The sequence below is a fragment of the Nannospalax galili genome, unplaced genomic scaffold (assembly GCF_000622305.1).
Source record: "Nannospalax galili isolate Female #2095 unplaced genomic scaffold, S.galili_v1.0 scaffold180, whole genome shotgun sequence".
Classification (NCBI taxonomy): Eukaryota; Metazoa; Chordata; class Mammalia; order Rodentia; family Spalacidae; genus Nannospalax; species Nannospalax galili.
This window is the reverse complement of record NW_008348199.1, coordinates 3,072,566-3,091,345: the sequence shown is the minus strand read 5'-3', so window position 1 is coordinate 3,091,345 and position 18,780 is coordinate 3,072,566. Positions and strand designations below refer to the sequence as shown.

General features: G+C 48.1%; 1 protein-coding gene across 2 annotated transcripts in view; it reads right to left on the bottom strand.

Annotated features, from left to right (window-relative positions):
* Arfgap3 (ADP ribosylation factor GTPase activating protein 3) overlaps nt 1–16,867 on the bottom strand; it is a 50,002-nt gene extending 33,135 nt beyond the window's left edge. The window contains exons 1-4 of one of the 2 annotated variants that reach the window (XM_008844754.3): nt 16,685–16,867; nt 9,322–9,440; nt 2,855–2,927; nt 189–320 (exon numbers count right to left, since the gene is read on the bottom strand). In XM_008844754.3, coding sequence (XP_008842976.1) covers nt 189–320; nt 2,855–2,927; nt 9,322–9,440; nt 16,685–16,753 — 393 coding nt within the window. In that variant the 5' untranslated portion in view covers nt 16,754–16,867. The remainder of the gene's footprint in view (nt 1–188; nt 321–2,854; nt 2,928–9,321; nt 9,441–16,684) is intronic. The other variant, XM_008844755.3, reaches the window with a different exon arrangement.
* Nucleotides 16,868–18,780: the final 1,913 nt, after the last annotated feature.

Sequence of the window (18,780 nt, the reverse complement as noted above, 5' to 3'; positions counted from 1 at the left end):
CAGAGTTTCTAGAAGTGATCTTCAGTGTTTGTGTGAATTAACCACAGAACATAATCTTTCAATGAGAACCAACTGTACACTGATTCCTCATAGGAGACCGCAGGTAGGGAGTTTACTGTCTGGGATCAAAACCATTTTTCTACTGAAGGATCTCATCTAAAGGAGACATCAGTTTTCTGGAGACTCACATCAGTGCCGTGCTTCCGGGTGGCCTGGGTGGCCAGAGACTTGACTTTCTCCCTGTAGAGCTGGGCTGCGCGACTGTTGTACTTGGCATTGGTGTCGTTGGTGGCACACCCGTGTTGATGGAAGAAGGAAGACTGCAGAGGAAAGCACACAAATTAACACCACCATCACGTGACACCTGACCTCAGGACGAGAACCACTACTTCACCGAATGATGGGAAAATGAAAACAATTTAGACACCATGAAAGTACTAAAATAAACACGAGTTATAAAAGGGGACTCCCAACCAGGCATGGTGGCACACACCCTTAATCCCAGCACTCACTTGAGAGGCAGAGGCAGGCAGATCTCTGTGAGTTCAAGGTCAGCCTGGTCTACATCATGAGTTTCCAGGCCAGCTGGGGCTGCAGGGAGACCCTGCCTCAAAAAGACAAAAGTAAATAAATAAATAAACAAATAAAATGGGAAGCCCTTCAAATATATAATAACATTTTGAAATTTTTTTACTTATTGGGTGGGGGCGGTATGTGTACAGGTGTGTGGAGGTCAGAGGACAACTTTTGGGAGTTCTTGAATTCAAGTCATCTGGCTTAGCAGCATACCCTTATCCGCTGAGCCATCTCCCCAGCCCCATAATGTTAAAATTTTGATAAAACCAGATACCAGACTAGATATGGGGATGAGAGGGTCAGCACTCACAGTTCCACAAAATCACCTCCATCACCCTGAATGCTGTTTTGAGGACGGTTTCTTCTTGGGACTACTTTTAATTCATGAGCAATTAATTTCAATTTGAATTTTTTAAATTATTTTTTAATATTTTATTTGAGTTTTGTACTTTTTTTTTGGTCTTTTTGAGATAGGGTCTCCCTGTAGCCCCAGCTATCCTGGAATTCAGCATGCAGACCAGGCTGGCCTTGAATTCACAGAGATCTGCCTGCCTCTGCCTCCCGAGTGCTGGGATTAAAGGTGTGCACCACCACACCCAGCTACAAAATATGATTTCTTATACTTAGTTTAACAGCATTCCTAAAAGAATTAACATTCACCCAGTCTATACCATTTGGGCATAAATGAGCTATCAGTGTCTCAAAAGATTTTGCTGGCTAGACTTTTTTTCTTACTCTTTGACGATGCCTCGTGTGTATATAGTGTATTTTTGTCATTTCACCCCACGGCCCTTGTGGTCCTCTCATACCTGCTGAACCACTTCTTCCCAACGTGTTCCCCTCTCTCCCTCCTACTTCCGTCCTTTGGTTGGTTGGTTTGGGTTGACTGTGTGTGAAACCTGAGTTTAATTAGTGTTGTTTGCATGAACATGGGTAGGGGGTTATTTACTGGCGATGGGGCAACTCCATAGCTGCACCACTGAAAAAGAGGACTCTCCCTCCCCTGCTGGCCAGATGTCAAAGGTTTCCAGCCAGGCACTGTAGTCCCCACCTTTCGCCCTGTCTCAAAAAACAAACACAAGGTTTCCAGTCTATTATTTGAGAGAATCAGTTATATTAAATTTGTCAACAAAGTTTAAATATGTGACAATCCTTAATTAAGCTCATAATACAGTAAAGAAAGTTAACTCTTTTATATTGTTAGCCAAACATCTTTAAAAAGTTTCTATTAGGGACTGGAGAGATGGCTCAGCAGTTAAGAGTACTGGCTGCTCTTGCAGAGGACCCAGGTTCCATTCCCGGCACCCACTTGGTGGCTAACAATCATCTGTAACTCCAGTTCCAAGGAAATCCAACGTCTTCTTCTGACCTCCACAGGCATTGCATGACACAGGTGCAATTACATGCATGCAGGCAACACACTCATACACATAAAAATAAAAATAATAAAATATTTTTAAAGTTTCTTTTATATACAAAATGCTAATTTTATAAGTTAATGTGTGACATTTGTCTACTGTATTTGAAGACAGGTTCTTTTACTTATAGATTTAATGAACTAAAAAGTAATGTAAATGCTAGGTGTGGTGGCACGCCTTTAGTTCCTTACTTGGAAGGCAGAGGCAGGTAGATCTCTGAGTTTGAGGCTAGCCTGGTCTACAGAGCGAATTCCAGGCCAGTCGAGGCTACACATTTCATCCTAAGCACAAAGCCACCCTTAAACAGTAAAAGATTTTTTTAACTTATTTTTATTTTAAATGTATGAGTGTTTTGCCAGCTATAGAGTTGCCCCATCGCCAGTAAATAACCCCCAGAGGAGTAGTTCAGGTTCTCTGGAATTGGAGTTATGAACAGTTGTTGGCTGCAATGTGGGGTACTGGGAACCGAACCCAGGTCTTCTGGAGGAGCAGCCAGTGCTCTTAACTGCTGAGGCATCTCTCTCCAGTCCTCCCCCCAAACTCCCTCTTTTTTTTTTTGCTTTTTGAGACAGGGTCCCTGTAGCCCCAGCTGTCCTGGAAACTCACAGAGATCCGTCTGCCTCTGCCTCCCGAGTGCTAGGGTTAAAGGTGAGCGCCACCACGCCCGGATTACTCTCATTTGTCACCGCACCCAGCACGAGGCCCAATGCTTTGCACCTCCCTGGTGTTCAAGAGGCTCTGAACAAGCATCCTGGTGAGCCTGGCTACCGTGCTGTACCTTCTGCTCCACGCCACAGAGCCTCCCAAACACAAAGGAAACGCGTTACGTCAGGAGGGATGGGAGTCTGGGCGGAACTCACAGCGTTGACATTCCCTCCAACTTGCATGCAGCGCAGCTGGAACCAGGACCAGTTAGAATCCAGCTCGGTAGATCTACAGGGAAACAAGATACCCTGTGTTAATTCTTTTCTTCTCCAGAATCTAAGCTTTCAAAACCTTGAGCTTTAGGATTCTAAGGAATTCTGCATAGCCAGGCACGGTGGTGCACACCTGTAAAGCCAGCACTAGGGGGCAGAGGCAGGAGGATTACCAGTTCAACGTGACCCTGTCTCGAAAACCAAGGGCTGGGGATGTAGTTCAGTGGTAGGCACTGATCTTTCTGATTTTTAGATTTATTTCTCTTTCTGTGTGTGTGTGTCTGTCTGTCTGTCTGTCTCTGTGTGTGTGTAACATGTAGGTGCCCCAGTTCAATGACCAGAGACCAAAGGAGGGTGTCAGATCCCCTGGACCTGGAGTTCCAGGCAGTTGTGAGCCACCATGTGGACCAAACTTGGGTACTCTGGAAGAGTAGAAAGCTCTCCTGATTGCTAGGCCATCTCTCCAATCCCCATTAAGCACTGTTCGTAAACTGAGCTGACAGGAATTCCCTTAGTCAGAGCTCTAGATCCCACAAAAGGTTCTAACAATGGCTTTGTCAGTCAGTACTGGCCTCCGATCTAGTTAGTAAATAGAATAAAAGAGGCGATATGAAAAAAAAGAAGAGATATGGAGGTGTTGGTCTGTAGTTTTTTACAGCTAGGGAGGCCAAAGGGGAAGGTAAACCCAAATCAGATAGATAATACAAGGTCCAACCTAGACCAGAGATTTAAAAAACAACTTGAGTTCGAGGCCAGCCTGGTCTACATAGCGAGTTCCAGGCCAGCTGGGGATACAGGGAGACCCTGTCTCAAAAAAATCCAACTTGATTCAGAAGGAACCTTGGGATTGAATGGAGCTTTAGTGGCTTTGCTGAGTCCCTTAGTGGGGCAGAATCTTTACAAAGTAGGAAAGGCTTTGGCAGATCTAAATGAGTTAGACCAGCATGGAAAGGGTGTCCACAGAGTGGTGCAGTGACCTAGAGGAGATGGAAAAGGCAGAGCAGAGGAAGAGGTCTGATTGGTTACTCAAAGGCAAACATGGCAAAATGTGGGTGGAGTCCACGTTCCTAAAGAAAAAAACTGACAAAAAGCCAAATTCTGTGTTAAGAAGCTTCTGGAAGGCTTTAAAGCCTGAGGAACACTTCACAGAAGACATCTATGATGAAACAATGCAGGTACAGAAGATACAAACTGTCCCGGGGTGGATAACGATGCCCTGCATCAAACAGGGTACATTTCCCTCCTACAAGAGGTTATGTGACAGGTGGAGACAGTTTGCTGTCAACCAGGGCCTCCCCCAGCAGCCAGGTGTGGTCAATGGGGAGAGAGCAGGTGCAGCTACATCCACAGGGAAGACCCAGGGCCTATCTGACCCAGTGAACCAACACACACCCCAGGGGCAAGTGCAGCCCAGTTCCTCCTTGGCCCTGTGCAGGGCAGAGCAGCTTGAGCCAGCTCCAACAAGTTCATCAGGGATGGGGAAATGCAGGGAGGCTCCATGTAAGAGCTCCAGGATATGGACATGGAATGGCTCAGAGAGAATGACTAAAGACTGTAAAGAGCTAAGTTAATGTCTCCTCTCCACGGTAGCCAAGAGGGAGGGAGTTAAGGGACAGTGACACCAGTGGACGGAACCTTTCCATGCCGTAAACCGTCTTTGTCTGATTTAGTATCTTCTTAGTTTTGAATTTCTGTGATCACCTGACACTTGCTTGGAACAGAGGACAACAGACTGTGAGCGCTTCACCAAGGTTGGCTCTGTAACCCCACTATTCATTATGGGACGATGGCTCAGGACAACACATTATTTTGTCCAGCCTCTGGAGAAGATGTCATTATATAAGTGACATAATGTTAACCTCTCAGTGTTTTGAAGATTTGTAAACTCATTTGAGAGATATTCAGGCACACCTTAAAGAAGCAAGGATGGGAAATCAGTTCAAAGGGTACAAGAGCCACGTGTAGCTGTGAAATTCTTGGGAGCTTTATGGAGTCACAAGTGATTCCCACTGAGGTGACTGGGAAAAGTCCACAACAGCTGGGTCTGTAGATACTAAAGCGTGAACAAAGGCACCTGTGAAAATGGCTCTCAGAAACTAGACAGCTGCTAAATAAAAATTCCAGTGCCGGAACTGGGTTGCTGCTCCCATGAGCTCTTGGCCAGGGAGACCCCAGAGCCTCCAACATGATAAAGACTATTGTCACCAATGTGGGCTGCATGCCAAAACTAGACGGTTAGGACTATTGCTAAAGATACCGCATAAGAGCACAGGAAAGAGAGGAATCAAGCTAGGACTAAGCCAGCAACTCCCCACTGCTAGATGGCTGGCACTCACAGTGCAATGGCACTATGCAGACGGGTGGGGGAGGACTGTCTCCAACAGTCCTACTTAATGACAGACCCTGTGTGCTGCATTATTGACACGCTGAGCAAGATGTACCTACTGATGCAATAGTGGCATGACCAGTGTATGTCCAACCAACGAATTTCTAAGTGGATTTAAGTCCTGCTCCATGGGGAGGAACACCCATCTGGTACTGCAAGCCAGGCCAACCCAAAGCTATAGGCCACGGTGGGAAAGCCACTGTGGTGGTTTTGTTAGATGGATGCAGTGTACCTGCTACACCTTTGTGTTTACATTCACAGGTTATTACTATAGTCAGTGTCCATTTGATGTTCTTCTGTTTCCTGTTTCTTCCTTTTCATTTCTGTTTTGGGGTAGGAATACCACAGAGACGTGGAAACACGATGAGAGGGTCCAAGGGCTCAATATTTCACTGGAGTAGGAGGACAATCTTCCTACATCTATGCTGCTCCCTCTGAGGCTCAGGAAGTCTTACAGAAGAGGATGGTGGGAAGGGGGATGTAAAGAGCTGGAGGGAGGGGGTGAAGTGTTGTATAGGACTGTCCTCAGACAGACAGCATCTTCCTGAGCTGCTTGCCTAAGAGCTTGTGACTGCTCACGGCCACCACCCCTTTGCCTGGAAGCAGGGGTAGGGAGAGTCACAGGACCCCCATTGGAGAGTCACAGCACTCTCCACTGCTGCACCACGTCTCCAGCCCCTCACTCTTATCTTTTAAGCACATACAACCCTTCATGGCAAACCTGAGCAGAAATGGCTAGAGGGAGCAGCACTGCTGACAACCTGGCTGCCCCCACAAGGGCTGGAGAGCTCCCACCCAGAGGCACCAAGCAGGGCTAGGCAATCCCGGCCACTATGGGGTGCTCACCCCAAAGGACTGTGTCTACTCTGCACCTTAACTTGCCCCTGCCAGTTTGCTGGCCAAAGGCACAGTTTAGAAATTACTGTCCTCTGCCAAAACTGTTATCTTGAAATTCTACCTAAAAAAATAAACTCCACTTATTTAAATATGGCATCCATGCCACACTGTTCAGTGATAGCACATGGGAAACAAGCCTCTGTGTGTGTACACACGCATTTATGTGCCTGTGGCTGGCAAGGGTGAGGGAGAAGGGAAGGGAGGCAGCCTGCAGCAGAGGCTTTCAGGACTCACTTGTGTGCTTTGGGGCTGTTTGGATTTTTCACAAGCTGGTGTTTCTATTTCTCTCTTGAGTGGGGTCTTGCTAGGTTGTTCAAGCTGGTCTTGAACATGTCAGTTCAGGGGATCCTCCTCAGCCTCTCCAGGGCTGGGATTCTTGCATGTGCCACTATGCCAGGCTTATGATGCTGACTGCTTGCTTGTTTTTGTAGCTGGTTTGGGACTAACTATATGGACCAGGCTAGCCTGAAACTCAGCAGTGATCCTCTTGCCTCTGACTCACTTGGAGTGGTTTTTAATCAATAAAAAACATGTAAAGAGTAGCCGAATTCATCCTGGGTAACATTTCTCCCTGGACTTTCTCCTGCCCACATCTGAGGCTACTGCCCTTTGGCATAGTGCTTCTTAATTGTTGGTTTTGAATCATTCATAAGCTTGTGAATCATACAGTTAGATTTATCTGACTTTAAAAGGCCCAAACAGATCCAGCTATCCGGGTTCCTCCAGCTCCAGGCCCACACTCCTTCAGTAAGGAACACAGCAAAAAACTACCTGGCTTCCTGGAACTATGTGCTCAGACACATGCTGCAGACACAAGGAAAAGGGCAAGTCAGGTGATCATGGGGGTGCTCTGAGAAAAGAGAGCAACCAGAACATCACCAAGCAGAGGAGGAGGGGCCAGCCCTGCAGTGCAAAGTCCAGCCTTCCACCCTAGACAGGTGGGGCACCATCTGTGAACAGCTCATGGCCAACATGGAGAAAAACATACTCTGAAAGAAATCTAGATGTGGGAGGGAGGGTAGGGAGCATGGGGCAGGGCAGTGGGCTCATATCTATCTATAATCCAGTTATTTGGAAAGTTAAAGCAGGGGGAGACGTGCCTGGGATACAACACGAGCTCAAGGCCAGCGGGGGCAGCTTAGCAAGGCCTTATCTCAAAAGTGTTTAAAATTTGCAAAAAAAAGGGGTTAGAGAGGTGGCTCAGTGGTTATGAACACTGGCTGCTTTGCAGAGGGCTCAGGCTCAGTTCCCAACACCCACATGGCAGCTAACAACGTTCCATAACTCCTGTTTCAGCAGATCCAACACCCTCTTCTGGCCTCCACGGGCATTGCATGCACATGGATCAGTTATGTACATGCAGGCAAAATCTCAAACACATAAAATAATTTTTTTTTTAATTTCAAAAGAGCTAAGGTTATATAGCTCAGTAGTAGTGTGCTTGTCTAGCATGGTCAAATCCTGGGTTCAAATATATATATAGGCTGGGGGCGGTGATATATACTTTTTATCTCAGCACTTAGGAAACAGGAGGATTTCTGAGTTTGAGGCCAACCTGGTCTACTCTGTGAGTTCCAGGCCAGCCAGGGCTAAAACGAAACCCTGTCTCAAACATTTTAAAAAGGAGAAAGATGGTTTCCAAGGAGAGTTACAATTTTACAAGAAGAAAAGAATTAAGAAGAAGATGGGTGGTGGTGATGGCCATAGGTCAAGATGTTTAACAACCCTGAGCTGTACACACAAGAAGGTGAATTAAATGTCTAAATGTCTCTGTGCTTGTATATCTTACCACAATAATAAAAAAATGGAATAAGTTCATTTGCCTGGCAACTAAATCTTTCAACATTAAAAAGAAAAAGAAGTCAGCCAGGCATGGTGGCACACGCCTTTAATCCCAGCACTTGGGAGGAAGAGGCAGGCAGATCTCTGTGAGTTCAAGGCCAGCCTGGTCTACATAGTGAGTTCCAGGACAGCTGGGGCTACAGGGAGACCCTGTCTCAAAAAGACCAAAAACAGAAAATTATTGTAATTACTGCCATATAGTTTTAGCGCTGTCACACAAAGGTCTCATTACAGACTTTATCCTATAGGAACAAACACTCCTTTACGGTCATCACAAAATTTAAATTGCTCGTCACACTTCCCAACAGCCTGCCAACCAGCTTCCTTTCCTGGAAAAGGAAGGGGGCAGGTAAAGTGGCCAGCTGCTGAAGGAAGTGGCACCACCGGAGGCTGTGACACTGCAGATGGTGCCCTGGCAAGGGCTGGAGGCTGCTGACGTGCAGACCTTGCTAGGCCTCCAAGTCCTGAGCCTGATGGGTCCTTGATTTACTTACTATTTCAATTCAGTTCACAGAAGGCACTTCCATCCTGCCCCCCATGGTGCTGTCTGTCCAGAGGGGGCACCTTTCTCTGATGCCCACAGAGGCCCGGAAGTCTACCGCCACAGTGTTAGAAGTGGAAGGTAATTTACTCACCAGAGGAGCCCATGTAGCCAAAGTCTGGGCCTGGTGGCACACACCTTTAATCCCTGCACTTGGGAGGAGAGGCAGGCAGATCTCTGTGAGTTTGATGTCAGCCTGGACTACATAGTGCATTCCAGGACAGCTGGGGAGACCCTGTAGGAAAAAGACCAAAAAACAAAACAAAACAAAACAAAACAAAACAACGAGGGGGGGGAGGGAAAGAAAGAAAGGAAAAGAGAAAAGGAAATTCACCCACACGGGCTCCACCCTGTTGGTGCCTGTGGGAGCTGGAGCTGGAGCTGGAGGCTAAGACTGGAGCCACAGCTGACAGAACTCCCAGCCTTCATATGAGCACTCCGCCTTGCAGAATGCACTAGGAAACCCTTCTCCCTTGAGTGCTTACTGTTTTCCTAATTTCTTAGACAGCATTGGAGGGAAAGGAAATCCTGCCCAAGACCCTCCATCTGACTTTGTCTTTGACACCCCAGCTCTGCGTCTCCTATAAGGTCTCAGACCATGACCAAAATAAGCCCTTTCTCTTCTATATATATTTATATATAAGTTGCTTCTGTCAGGAATTCTGTCGCAGTAGTTAGACAAGCATGGGAGACCCCCATGGACCAGTGTGACCTCTCCGAGCCAGGTAGGGAAGGGTCACTTACCGAATAAAACTCAAGTGGACACCAAGTGAGCGGTGGGACCCTGAGCAGTCAATGCAAAGGAACACCCCATAGGTTATGCTTGCCCAGCTGGGATTTTTGGCACCGCAGTCGAAGCACACCTGGAAGAAAAACATTGGATGCAGTTAGTGATTAATTTCTATCGCCAGATAAGTCAACCAACAGGATACAGTACATGGCTGTACAACCTTTACACTTTAGACTTTGGCTGTGAGAAAGCGTCACCAAGGGGCTGGGGCGACGGCTCAGTCAGTAAAGTGCTGGTCTCGGGACCTGAGTTCAGTCCCAAAAAGCCAGGCATGGTGGCATGCTGCCGAGGAGGGAAGAGAGGCAGGCTCCTGGGGCTTGTCGGCCAGCCTGCCAAACCTACTTGGCAAGTTCCAGGCCAGTGAGAGACTCTGTCTCAAAGAAACAAGGTAGATGTTATCTGAGGAATGATAGCAGGGAAGGTTTTTGGTCTGCACACACGTGCACATGCATCACAATCATGTACACACACTTGTAAGAAAGAGAAAATATGTCACCTAAGTTTTCAAAACTCGCAAATTTCAATTTCTTTTATAGTAATAATAGAACTACACTGTTGTTTTTAATATAGATTAATACATTAATGATGCATTATTATGTAGATGTTTTAATACCATGCACTCTGCACAGCGAGGAGAACTCAGGTCTGTAAGCCATCTTGAGCACGCTTATTTTTGAACCCTCAGTGGGACCCTAGGACATAAAAGGATGCCAGCCAGGAACGTGGCTGCTGGACTCTGTCCCTTCCCATCATCTGGGCAGCGGCTACATCTCACATACAGGCTCCTGGGCATGATTCTTCCCCCTCTACCAGAGGAAAAGGGTGCACTGACTGACTGGTCCACCGCCACCCCAGTACTCATGGCCTTCTGCACCCTCTGCCTCACTTTACCAGGAGCTGGTTTGTTTGACAAGCAGAACGAGGTGGAAGGGATAGCTTTTCACTTTTGAGATCAGGCTAAAAAGACACCACGGCCTTCCCTGCACTGGGTTACTACCTCTGGATGAAACCAGCTACAGTTTCTCAAGGACACTCACACCGCCCTGTGGAGGCTCAGATGACAGGAGCCGAAGGAGGCCCTAGTTTAACAGCTAGTGGGGAGCGGAGACCTGGCCTCCCAATGAGGGGGTGATTGCTCAGATGATGGCAGGCTCACCACAGACATGAGACAGGCAGTGACATCACTCCCCACTCTTGACCTCAGAACCCATGTGGGCAAACACGTCCCTTGGTGGAAGATACACAGCAACAGATAACACGATATTCCTTCTCCCCAACCCTTCCCACCACGGGTCACTTTGAGAACTGTTAGACACTGGGTCACAACTGCAGAATGTGTCCTCTACTCAGCAGGCACTGACAGTTCACAGGGCTGGACCTTTCCTGCCACCCACTTTCTTTATCAGCACAGAGCCTGTGCGGGGGAGATGGTCAGTGCTGGCTGAATAAATCTGGGTATTTATCCCCAACTGAGTCTGAAAAATAGCCCTTTACCCAACCAGCTTATTGTCAAAAATCATCAAAATCATCGAGACTCGTTGCCAGACCCTTCAATAATGACAATGAAGGAAAAACACTTCCTCTGATAAGACATGTACAAATGTACTTAAAAGCACAGTGTTGCCAGCAAAGCAGCTCAGTGGAGAAAGGTGCCCGCTGCCAAGCCTAGCGACTTGAGTTCAGTCCCTGGAACCCACACAGTGCAAGGAGAGACCTGAATCCTGTAAGTTGTTCTTCGACCTCCATGCGCAGGCCAAGGAATGTACACCGTGGCACAAGTACCACCACCACACAATAAATACATACACAGTACTTGTCACAGAAGTTAGTATTTATAGTTAATCCAAGTCAGAATAACAGCTGCAAAACTCCTACATAGAAAAATAGTCTTTGAATTTTTTTTCCAGAAAACCCCGTATTTTAGATATACTTTATAAGGTAAAAACCATCATCAGGCAAGAGCTGACTTCTGGACCAGAAGAGGAAGACAAGGGAGAAGGTACTGGGCTCCCGCTGGTCAGTGCCACTGGGTGTGGACTGACGACATGCAGGGAGTGGTGACTCACTCTGGTGCTGACTGACAACCTGCTACGTGTCTGACAGTGTGACTGGAGTCTAAGTACAGAGGAGAGGATGGCATCAGAGAAGACACCCATACATACTGAGCCCTACTCCCTGGCAAGGCAACACTCTGGGCTCTGAGGAGTCATTGTGTGGTGGAGAGAAGTACACAGACATTACAATGCACTGGGGCAACAGCCTGCAAAGTGAGGCGCGTCTTCCATGGGGCGCTGAGCAGTGCTCCCTCACCTGGTGCTGCTGTGCGCCTCGTAGCCTGTGCTGTCCAGCACAAACAAGTGCCCCTGGTCTCCACAGTCTACTGGGAAAGCAACCTGCTATATGATTGTATAGTCTTAAATATTTATTTTTATGTATAAATGTTTGCCTGCATGTATGTGTGTGCACCACATGTGTGCCTGGTGCCCAAGAGGCCAGAAGAGGGCATCAGGTCCCCTGGAACTGCAGTTAGAGGAAGTTTTGAGTCACCATGTGGATGCTGGGACCTGAACCCAGGTCCTCTGCAAGAGTAGCCATTGCTCTTAACCACGGAGCCATCTCTCCAGCCCCAATCGCATGGCTGTATGTTAGCAAGTAAGGAAGGGCATAAAAGGTTTCCTACGTGGAGTTAGAGGCCACTGGTGTCTAATGAACAGGAGCCCAAAAGGTCAAAGCAGCAAAGGCCTGTGTGGGATGTGGTCTTGGTGGGGGTGACAGCTGAGTTTTGGTAAGCACCCCTTCTGAGGTGGTCACAAGGCTGGAAGACAAAGAGCAGTGACTGGGCGAAGTGACGTAGGCCTGTAATCCCTCAGAGGCCAAGGCCAGAGGACCACAAGTTGGAGGCCAGCCCGAGTAATTTAACAAGGGCTCGTGTCTCAAAATAAAAAACGCCAAAGGCTGAGATGCAACTCCATGGCAGAATACTTCTCTGGCATGAGTGAGGTCCTGGGTTCAATTCCCAGTACAGGAAAAAAACAAACCAGGTAACAGCAGGTTACCAACATGACAGCAACCCCATCCGACAACAAAGCTGGGGAGATGTTATAAATGTTATAACTATCTGTAGAGGGGCAGGGTCTGCAGCTCTCTTGTTCGCCTGGCACAAACTAGGCACTAACAGACAAACACAGGAGGAAGGGCCATTTTCAGGATGGGGCCAGAAGAGGGCACTGGATCCCCTGGAACTGGAGTTAGGGAAGGTTGTTAGCAGTGAGAACCCAGCCTGGGTCCTCTGCAGGAGCAGTATGTGCACTTAACCGCTGAGCCGGCTCTCCAGCCCCACTTCATCTATTTTTGATCCTCTACACTGCAGGCTCCACCTACAGGTGTACAAGCCCTTGGGACTGTAGCAGTCTGTGTAAGGAGCAGCACAGCACATGGAAGGATTTCACAATGAGAACATTTGAGCTGAGACCCTTGAACCAAAGCAAACTGTCATCACACATAAGAGGAAGAAACTGGATTCTGTATTCCCAAAGTAAAGTCATCAGTCTGTTTTCCTTTATATATTAGGGCTTTTTACACACAAGCACACATGCAGGCACATCTTTTTTGTTTAAAAACAAAGTCTCAGGTATCTCATGCTGGTCTCAAACTTACTATGTAGCTGAGGATGACCTTGAACTCCTGATCGTCCTGCCTCCACCTCCCAGGTGTGCCCACCACATTAGACCTACAACCCTATTTTTTTTCTTTTTTCAGGTTTACTTATAGGGTCATACTCTCACAACCTCAGACCAATTTTTACATATTGCAATTTTTATTTCATTTTTAATTTTTATTTTTGTGACAAGACCTTGCTATGCAGCCCAGTCTAGCCTTGAATGTGGCAATCCTCCTAACTTAGCCTAAGTATTTTTAAAAAATGTTAAGTCAGGCATGCTGACTTACTCTTATAATTTCCTCACCCAGGATGTTGAGGCAGGAGAACAGAAGAGTGTGAGGCTAGCCTGGGCTACGTAGACAGAACATATCTCAAAAACTGAAAAAGGAGCAGAAAAGGCAGCTCAGCAGCAAAGTGCTTGTCTAGCATGAGGCCCTAGGTTCAATCCCCAGGACTGAGAAAAAAAGAAAAACGCTCATGGTTGTTCAATAAGGTCATTAGTTTTCCTCTGTGTTTGGGTCATGGCCTCAGGCCCACAACTGCTGTGTGACATCACCAGAAAACACTTGGGCATCTCGCTTTATAAGTAGTATTACAGAATATAACATTTCCACAGATGTGTTCTTCAGACTAGAAAGAACAAGAATGCCTAACACCTATACAGGACTAGTGCATGACGGAGTTTTTCTTGGACCATCTAATCTAATCCTCACAATAATCCTTTTGAGTTAGATCTGGTTCACGCCCATATTTTCAGATGTGGAAAATAAAACAAAGTGATTAAGGATCTGCCTCAGTAAGGTGGTACAGCTAGACATAGTGGAGTCGGGAATAATTACATATGCACACTGTGTGTGTGTGTGTGTTGTTAAGGTATCATTTTGTAACACAGACTACCCAAAAACTTAGTATGTAGCCCAAGCTGGCCCTTTAACTAGTGGTAATCCAACTGCCTCAGCCTCCCAAGCACTAGGATTACAGGTGTGTACCACTACGTCCAACTGGACAATAATTACTTTCTTACATGTAGTCTGCTGGCCTAGAATTTGCTATGTAGCTGAGGTTGCCCTTGACTCCTGACCTTCCTGCCTTCACCTCCACAGTGCTGGGATTATAGGCATGGACCACCAAGACCAACTCAATAATCTTAATATGCAAGCAAGTCCCCATGGGCTCCTTCAAGGGGTCTCTTGCTGTAATGACACTGACTTTTTATTTAAAAAGAATACCTTCTGATGAACTCAAAGAAAACACGATGTGGTTTAGAGATAAAGCAGATGAAATATATACCTATTTTTTTTCCACTCTGCTAACTGTATTATTGTGTAGTACTCAATACACACAGATCAATCTAAACTTGAAATTCAAGAAAACAGTAATGAAAAAAGTTAGGATGGTGGGCGGGGTGTGGTGGTGCACGCCTTTAATCCCAGCACTTGGGAGGCAGAGGCAGGTGGATCTTTGTGAGTTCGAGGCCAGCCTGGTCTACATAGTGAGTTCCAGGACAGCTGGAGCTACAGGGAGACCCTGTCTCAAAAAGCCAAAAAAAAAAGAAAGAAAGTTAAGATGGCTCAGCAGTTAAGAACACTGGCTGCTCTTGCAGAGGACCCAGGTTCAGTTCCCAGCACCCATTTGATGGCTAACAACCATCCATAACTCCAGTTTCAGGGAATCCGATGCCCTCTTCTGACATCTCTAGACACTGCATGACATAGGTGCTCTTATATACATGCAGGCAATACACTTATACACATACAATAAAAAATAATAAAAATAGAATATTTCAAAAAGAAAATAGTAGGGCTGGAGAGATGGCTCAGCAGTTAAGAGCACTGAATGCTCTTGCAGAGGACCCAGGTTTGATTCCCAGCACCCACATGGTGGCTATGAACCATCCTTAACTCCAGTTCCAGGGGAATTCAATGCCCTCTTCTGACCTCCACAGCACTGCACGACACGGGTGCATTCACACACATGCAAGCAATACACTCCTACACAAAAAAAAAAGAAGAAAAAGAAAATAGTAAAGTGATGTGCAGGCAACAGTGTGTGCAGGCCTTCCCCTCCTTCTTACAGACATTATTATCCCCAATAAACTGCTTCCCAAAATAAGGGCTCCCTTCTACCATCAAGACTTGAACCATGGAGGCTGGAGAGATGGCTCAGTGGTTAAAGCATACCCAAGTTTGGTTCCCAGCACCCATGTCAGGTGGCTCACAACTGCCTGCAATTCAAGCTCTAGGGGATTCCAAGCCCTTTTCTGGCCTCTGTGAGCAACCACACACAGGGGCACACACACACACACACACACACACACACGATAAATTTTTTTAATATTTTATTATTTTTATGTGTATGTGTGTACTGCATGTAGGTAAGTGCATCCAGGTCATGCACTGCTGGCAGAGGGCAGAAGAGGCTGTCAGATCCCCTGGGACTGGAGTCATGGACAGTTGTTAGCTGCCATGTGGATGCCGGGATTCAAACCTGGGTCTTCTGCAAGAACAACCAGTGTTCTTAACTGCTGAGCCATCTCTCCAGCCCACAATAAATTCTTTTTAAAAAAGACTTAAAACACCTGAATTCTGTAAAAGCTCAGGAACTTTCTATGACGTCTCTTTAGGACTCATGGTTATTCCCACTAACAGGTATTTCCTTTGAGGTGATGGTGGAGACCAGGCTGAACTGTAGGAAAGGTGGGGAGAGTCCACAGTGACACAACAGCCCTTTGTACTCTCCAGGTTCCACCCTACCCCCATCATCCTCAGGGAAGTTGTCACCTTAACCCAGAGCATCAATCACAACACTGCCAGCCACATGCTAAAAGTTGTGAAAGTTACCAGGTGGGGGTGGGGTAGGAGGCAGCACTTAAGTGACACAAAAATGTGGTAAGGAACCTCAATCTCCAAAGAGAAGAAAGTGAAAAGGTCTGTGCTGGGCTTCCTTAGGAACACAGGATGCTGGAGGCTTTGGCGGAGAACACTTAGCAACTTTGCTAGACTGGGAAACAGGCTGCCACGGAACCAGGCTCCAACAGGTTCCCCTGAAGAACATTCAAGACGAGGTCCATGGTGGGGAGAACCCAGCACTACTAGATGGACTTCTGCCTCCTGGATCTGGAGTATACTGTGATGTTCACACCCTAAATCATAGGAACCTCAGTGTATGTTCCCAGCCTTCTTAGAGCCCTCAGAGAACTGACACATTTCCACTCCCTGCTTCCTTCCACACCCATGTGCTCCTGGGTAAAGGGGCTCTGGTGCCAATCATGCGCACCCCCAAATGTCCTTGAGCCAGTCCTCTCTCTGAGCCCTCAAGTGATCTGGCCTCTGGTCCTGGACACCTCCAGATGCCCAAGTCCCAGCCCTCTGCTCCCAGATGCCTGACCTGGGCACCCCCAGATCCCACGCCCCAGCCCTCTCCCTGCCACCCAGGTGGTGCTCTGGACCCCGGGTGCGGTTCCGCCCCGGTGTGCCCCCTCTCGCCCCGGCTAGATTAGGGCGGGGATCCGCGCAGGCAGGAGCGGCGCGGCGAGGCGCGGCTGCCGGGCCCACAGTGCGACGTGTCACAGGCCGGGCGGCTCCTCCTCCCACGGCCGCGGCCACAGGCGGGGTCCAGCGGGCCGCGCGGTCCCGAGTCCGCCGAGCGGCCGTTACCTTGTTCGTGGGCACCGAGCGGAGGCGCTTGAAGATGGCCAGGATGTCCTGCTTGCTGGGGTCCCCCATAGTCGTCGAGGGCCGAGGAGCAGCGGTCCCGCACACCGGGAAGAGCCGCGGAGCAGCGGTTGCCGCCTCCCGGAGACCTATGGACGCGGAGGGGGCGGGGCTGCGCGTGACCGCCCACAGGTCCCGCCCCCGCCGCGCAGGCCCCGCCCACAAACTGCGCACGCGCCCTTCTCCTACCCTCGCTGGCCCCACCCCCTCTGTATCCACCAGGTCCGGACCCGGAAGGCGCATGCGCCGGCGCTCCTCGTCCCTTTCAGGCCTTCCTCCTGCGACGTGGGGCGGAAGCCTGGGCTTCGGTGCGCATGCCCACGGGGTTCTCTGGGTGGCCTAGGTCTTCGCACGTGCTTCGCATGAGCTTGGCACAGCCTGGAGAGGAAGAGAAGGCGGGGAGAACCGGCGGGGACTCAGCCCTCGCTGATTCCCCTGGTGCCCTTAAATTATTTTTAAAATATTTTCTTGCCCGGCGTGGTGGCGCCCACCTTTAATCCCAAGTGCAGAGGCAGGCGGATCTCTGTGAGTTCAAGGCCAGCCTGGTCTACATAGTGAGTTCCAGGACAGCTGGGGCTACAGGGAGACCCTGTCTCAAAAAGGCAAAAAAATTTTTTTTCTTTATTATTTTTATTTCATGTGTACGAATGCATTGCTTGCATGTATGTAAGTGCTCTCATGTCGTGCAATGCGCACGGTGGTCAGAAAAGGGCATTGGATCCCCTGGAACTGGAATTAAGGATGGTGGTTAGCTGTCACGTAGGTGCTGGGATTCAAATCCCAGTCCTCTGCAAGAGCACTGCATGCCCTTAACCATTGAGCCATCCATCCAGCCCCACCTTCAATTATTATTACTATTATTTTTTGGTCTTTTTTTGAGACAGGGGCTCCATGTAGCACCAGCTGGCCTGGAACTCACAGAGATCCGGCTGTCTCTGTCTCCCGAGTGCTGGTACTAAAGGGCACATGCCACCACACTGGGCTTACCTTCAATTATTTTTAAAATATTGTTTTTATTTTATGTTTATGAGTGTATTGCCTGCAAGTATATAGTGCTCCCGTGCCCTGCAACGCCCACGGAGGTCAGAAGAGGGAGTTACTGACAGTTTCTAGCTGCCATGTGGGTGCTGGGATTTGAACCCATGTTCTCTGCAAGAGCAGCCAGTGCTCTTAACTGCTGAGCCATCTCTCCAGCCTTCTTTCCATTTTTATTCTCATTCTCAGTGAATCCCAGGCCCTCCACTGAATTCTGTGCTGAAAAACTGCTCTCTTGCTCTTGAATTTTCTCCCCCTCCTCCGTATGAAGCCCAGGCTAGCCTAGAAGTCACTATATAATCCAGGTTGGCCTTGAAGTGGCGATCTTCCTCCCTCTGCCTCCTGGGTGCTGGGATTACAGCATCACCCCACACAGGCTTCGTAATCTTGTGATTTCAGGTGTCTGTCAGTGGAGAGACAGCAAGAGGTTCTGGATCAGAGAAGTTTAGAAAGGCCAAATGTGTGACTTTTTAGCCCGTGAAGCCAGGCTTCATCCCATCCTTGGACAGTATTAATAGCCAGAAAGTTTGAGCTTGGCAGCAGGTGTCGCAGTGACAGGGGTGAATGCGGAGCAGCTGGCAAACATGGCCTCAGGTGCAGCACAGTAGAACAGGTTTTGGAGTCAAGTGTGGTGCCCCAGCATTTGTCCCAGTTCATCTGGCTGCCTCCCAGCACAACAGTGCAGCCAACATTACAATTATTTGAACAAAAAGCCTGACTCTTTAAATTATTGAGTGGGCCCAAACTCTGAGGACACTCATTCCCCAGTCTGTGCCCCGGAACTGAGCTGCTGGAACTGTGCCTGGAGCTCTGGCCCTAGAACTGTGTCTCTGGAACTGTATCCTTGAGTTAGGCCCTACCGGTAATTTTTATTCAAACTGGTTTCTCCAGCTTCAATGGAGGAAATACAAGCTAGAATCCACCTTTAGTTTAACAGACAATCCTGCCTTCCCATCCCTAGTTGTAGACTATCTCATGCATCCAAGGTCCAGCTTCCTCCCCAA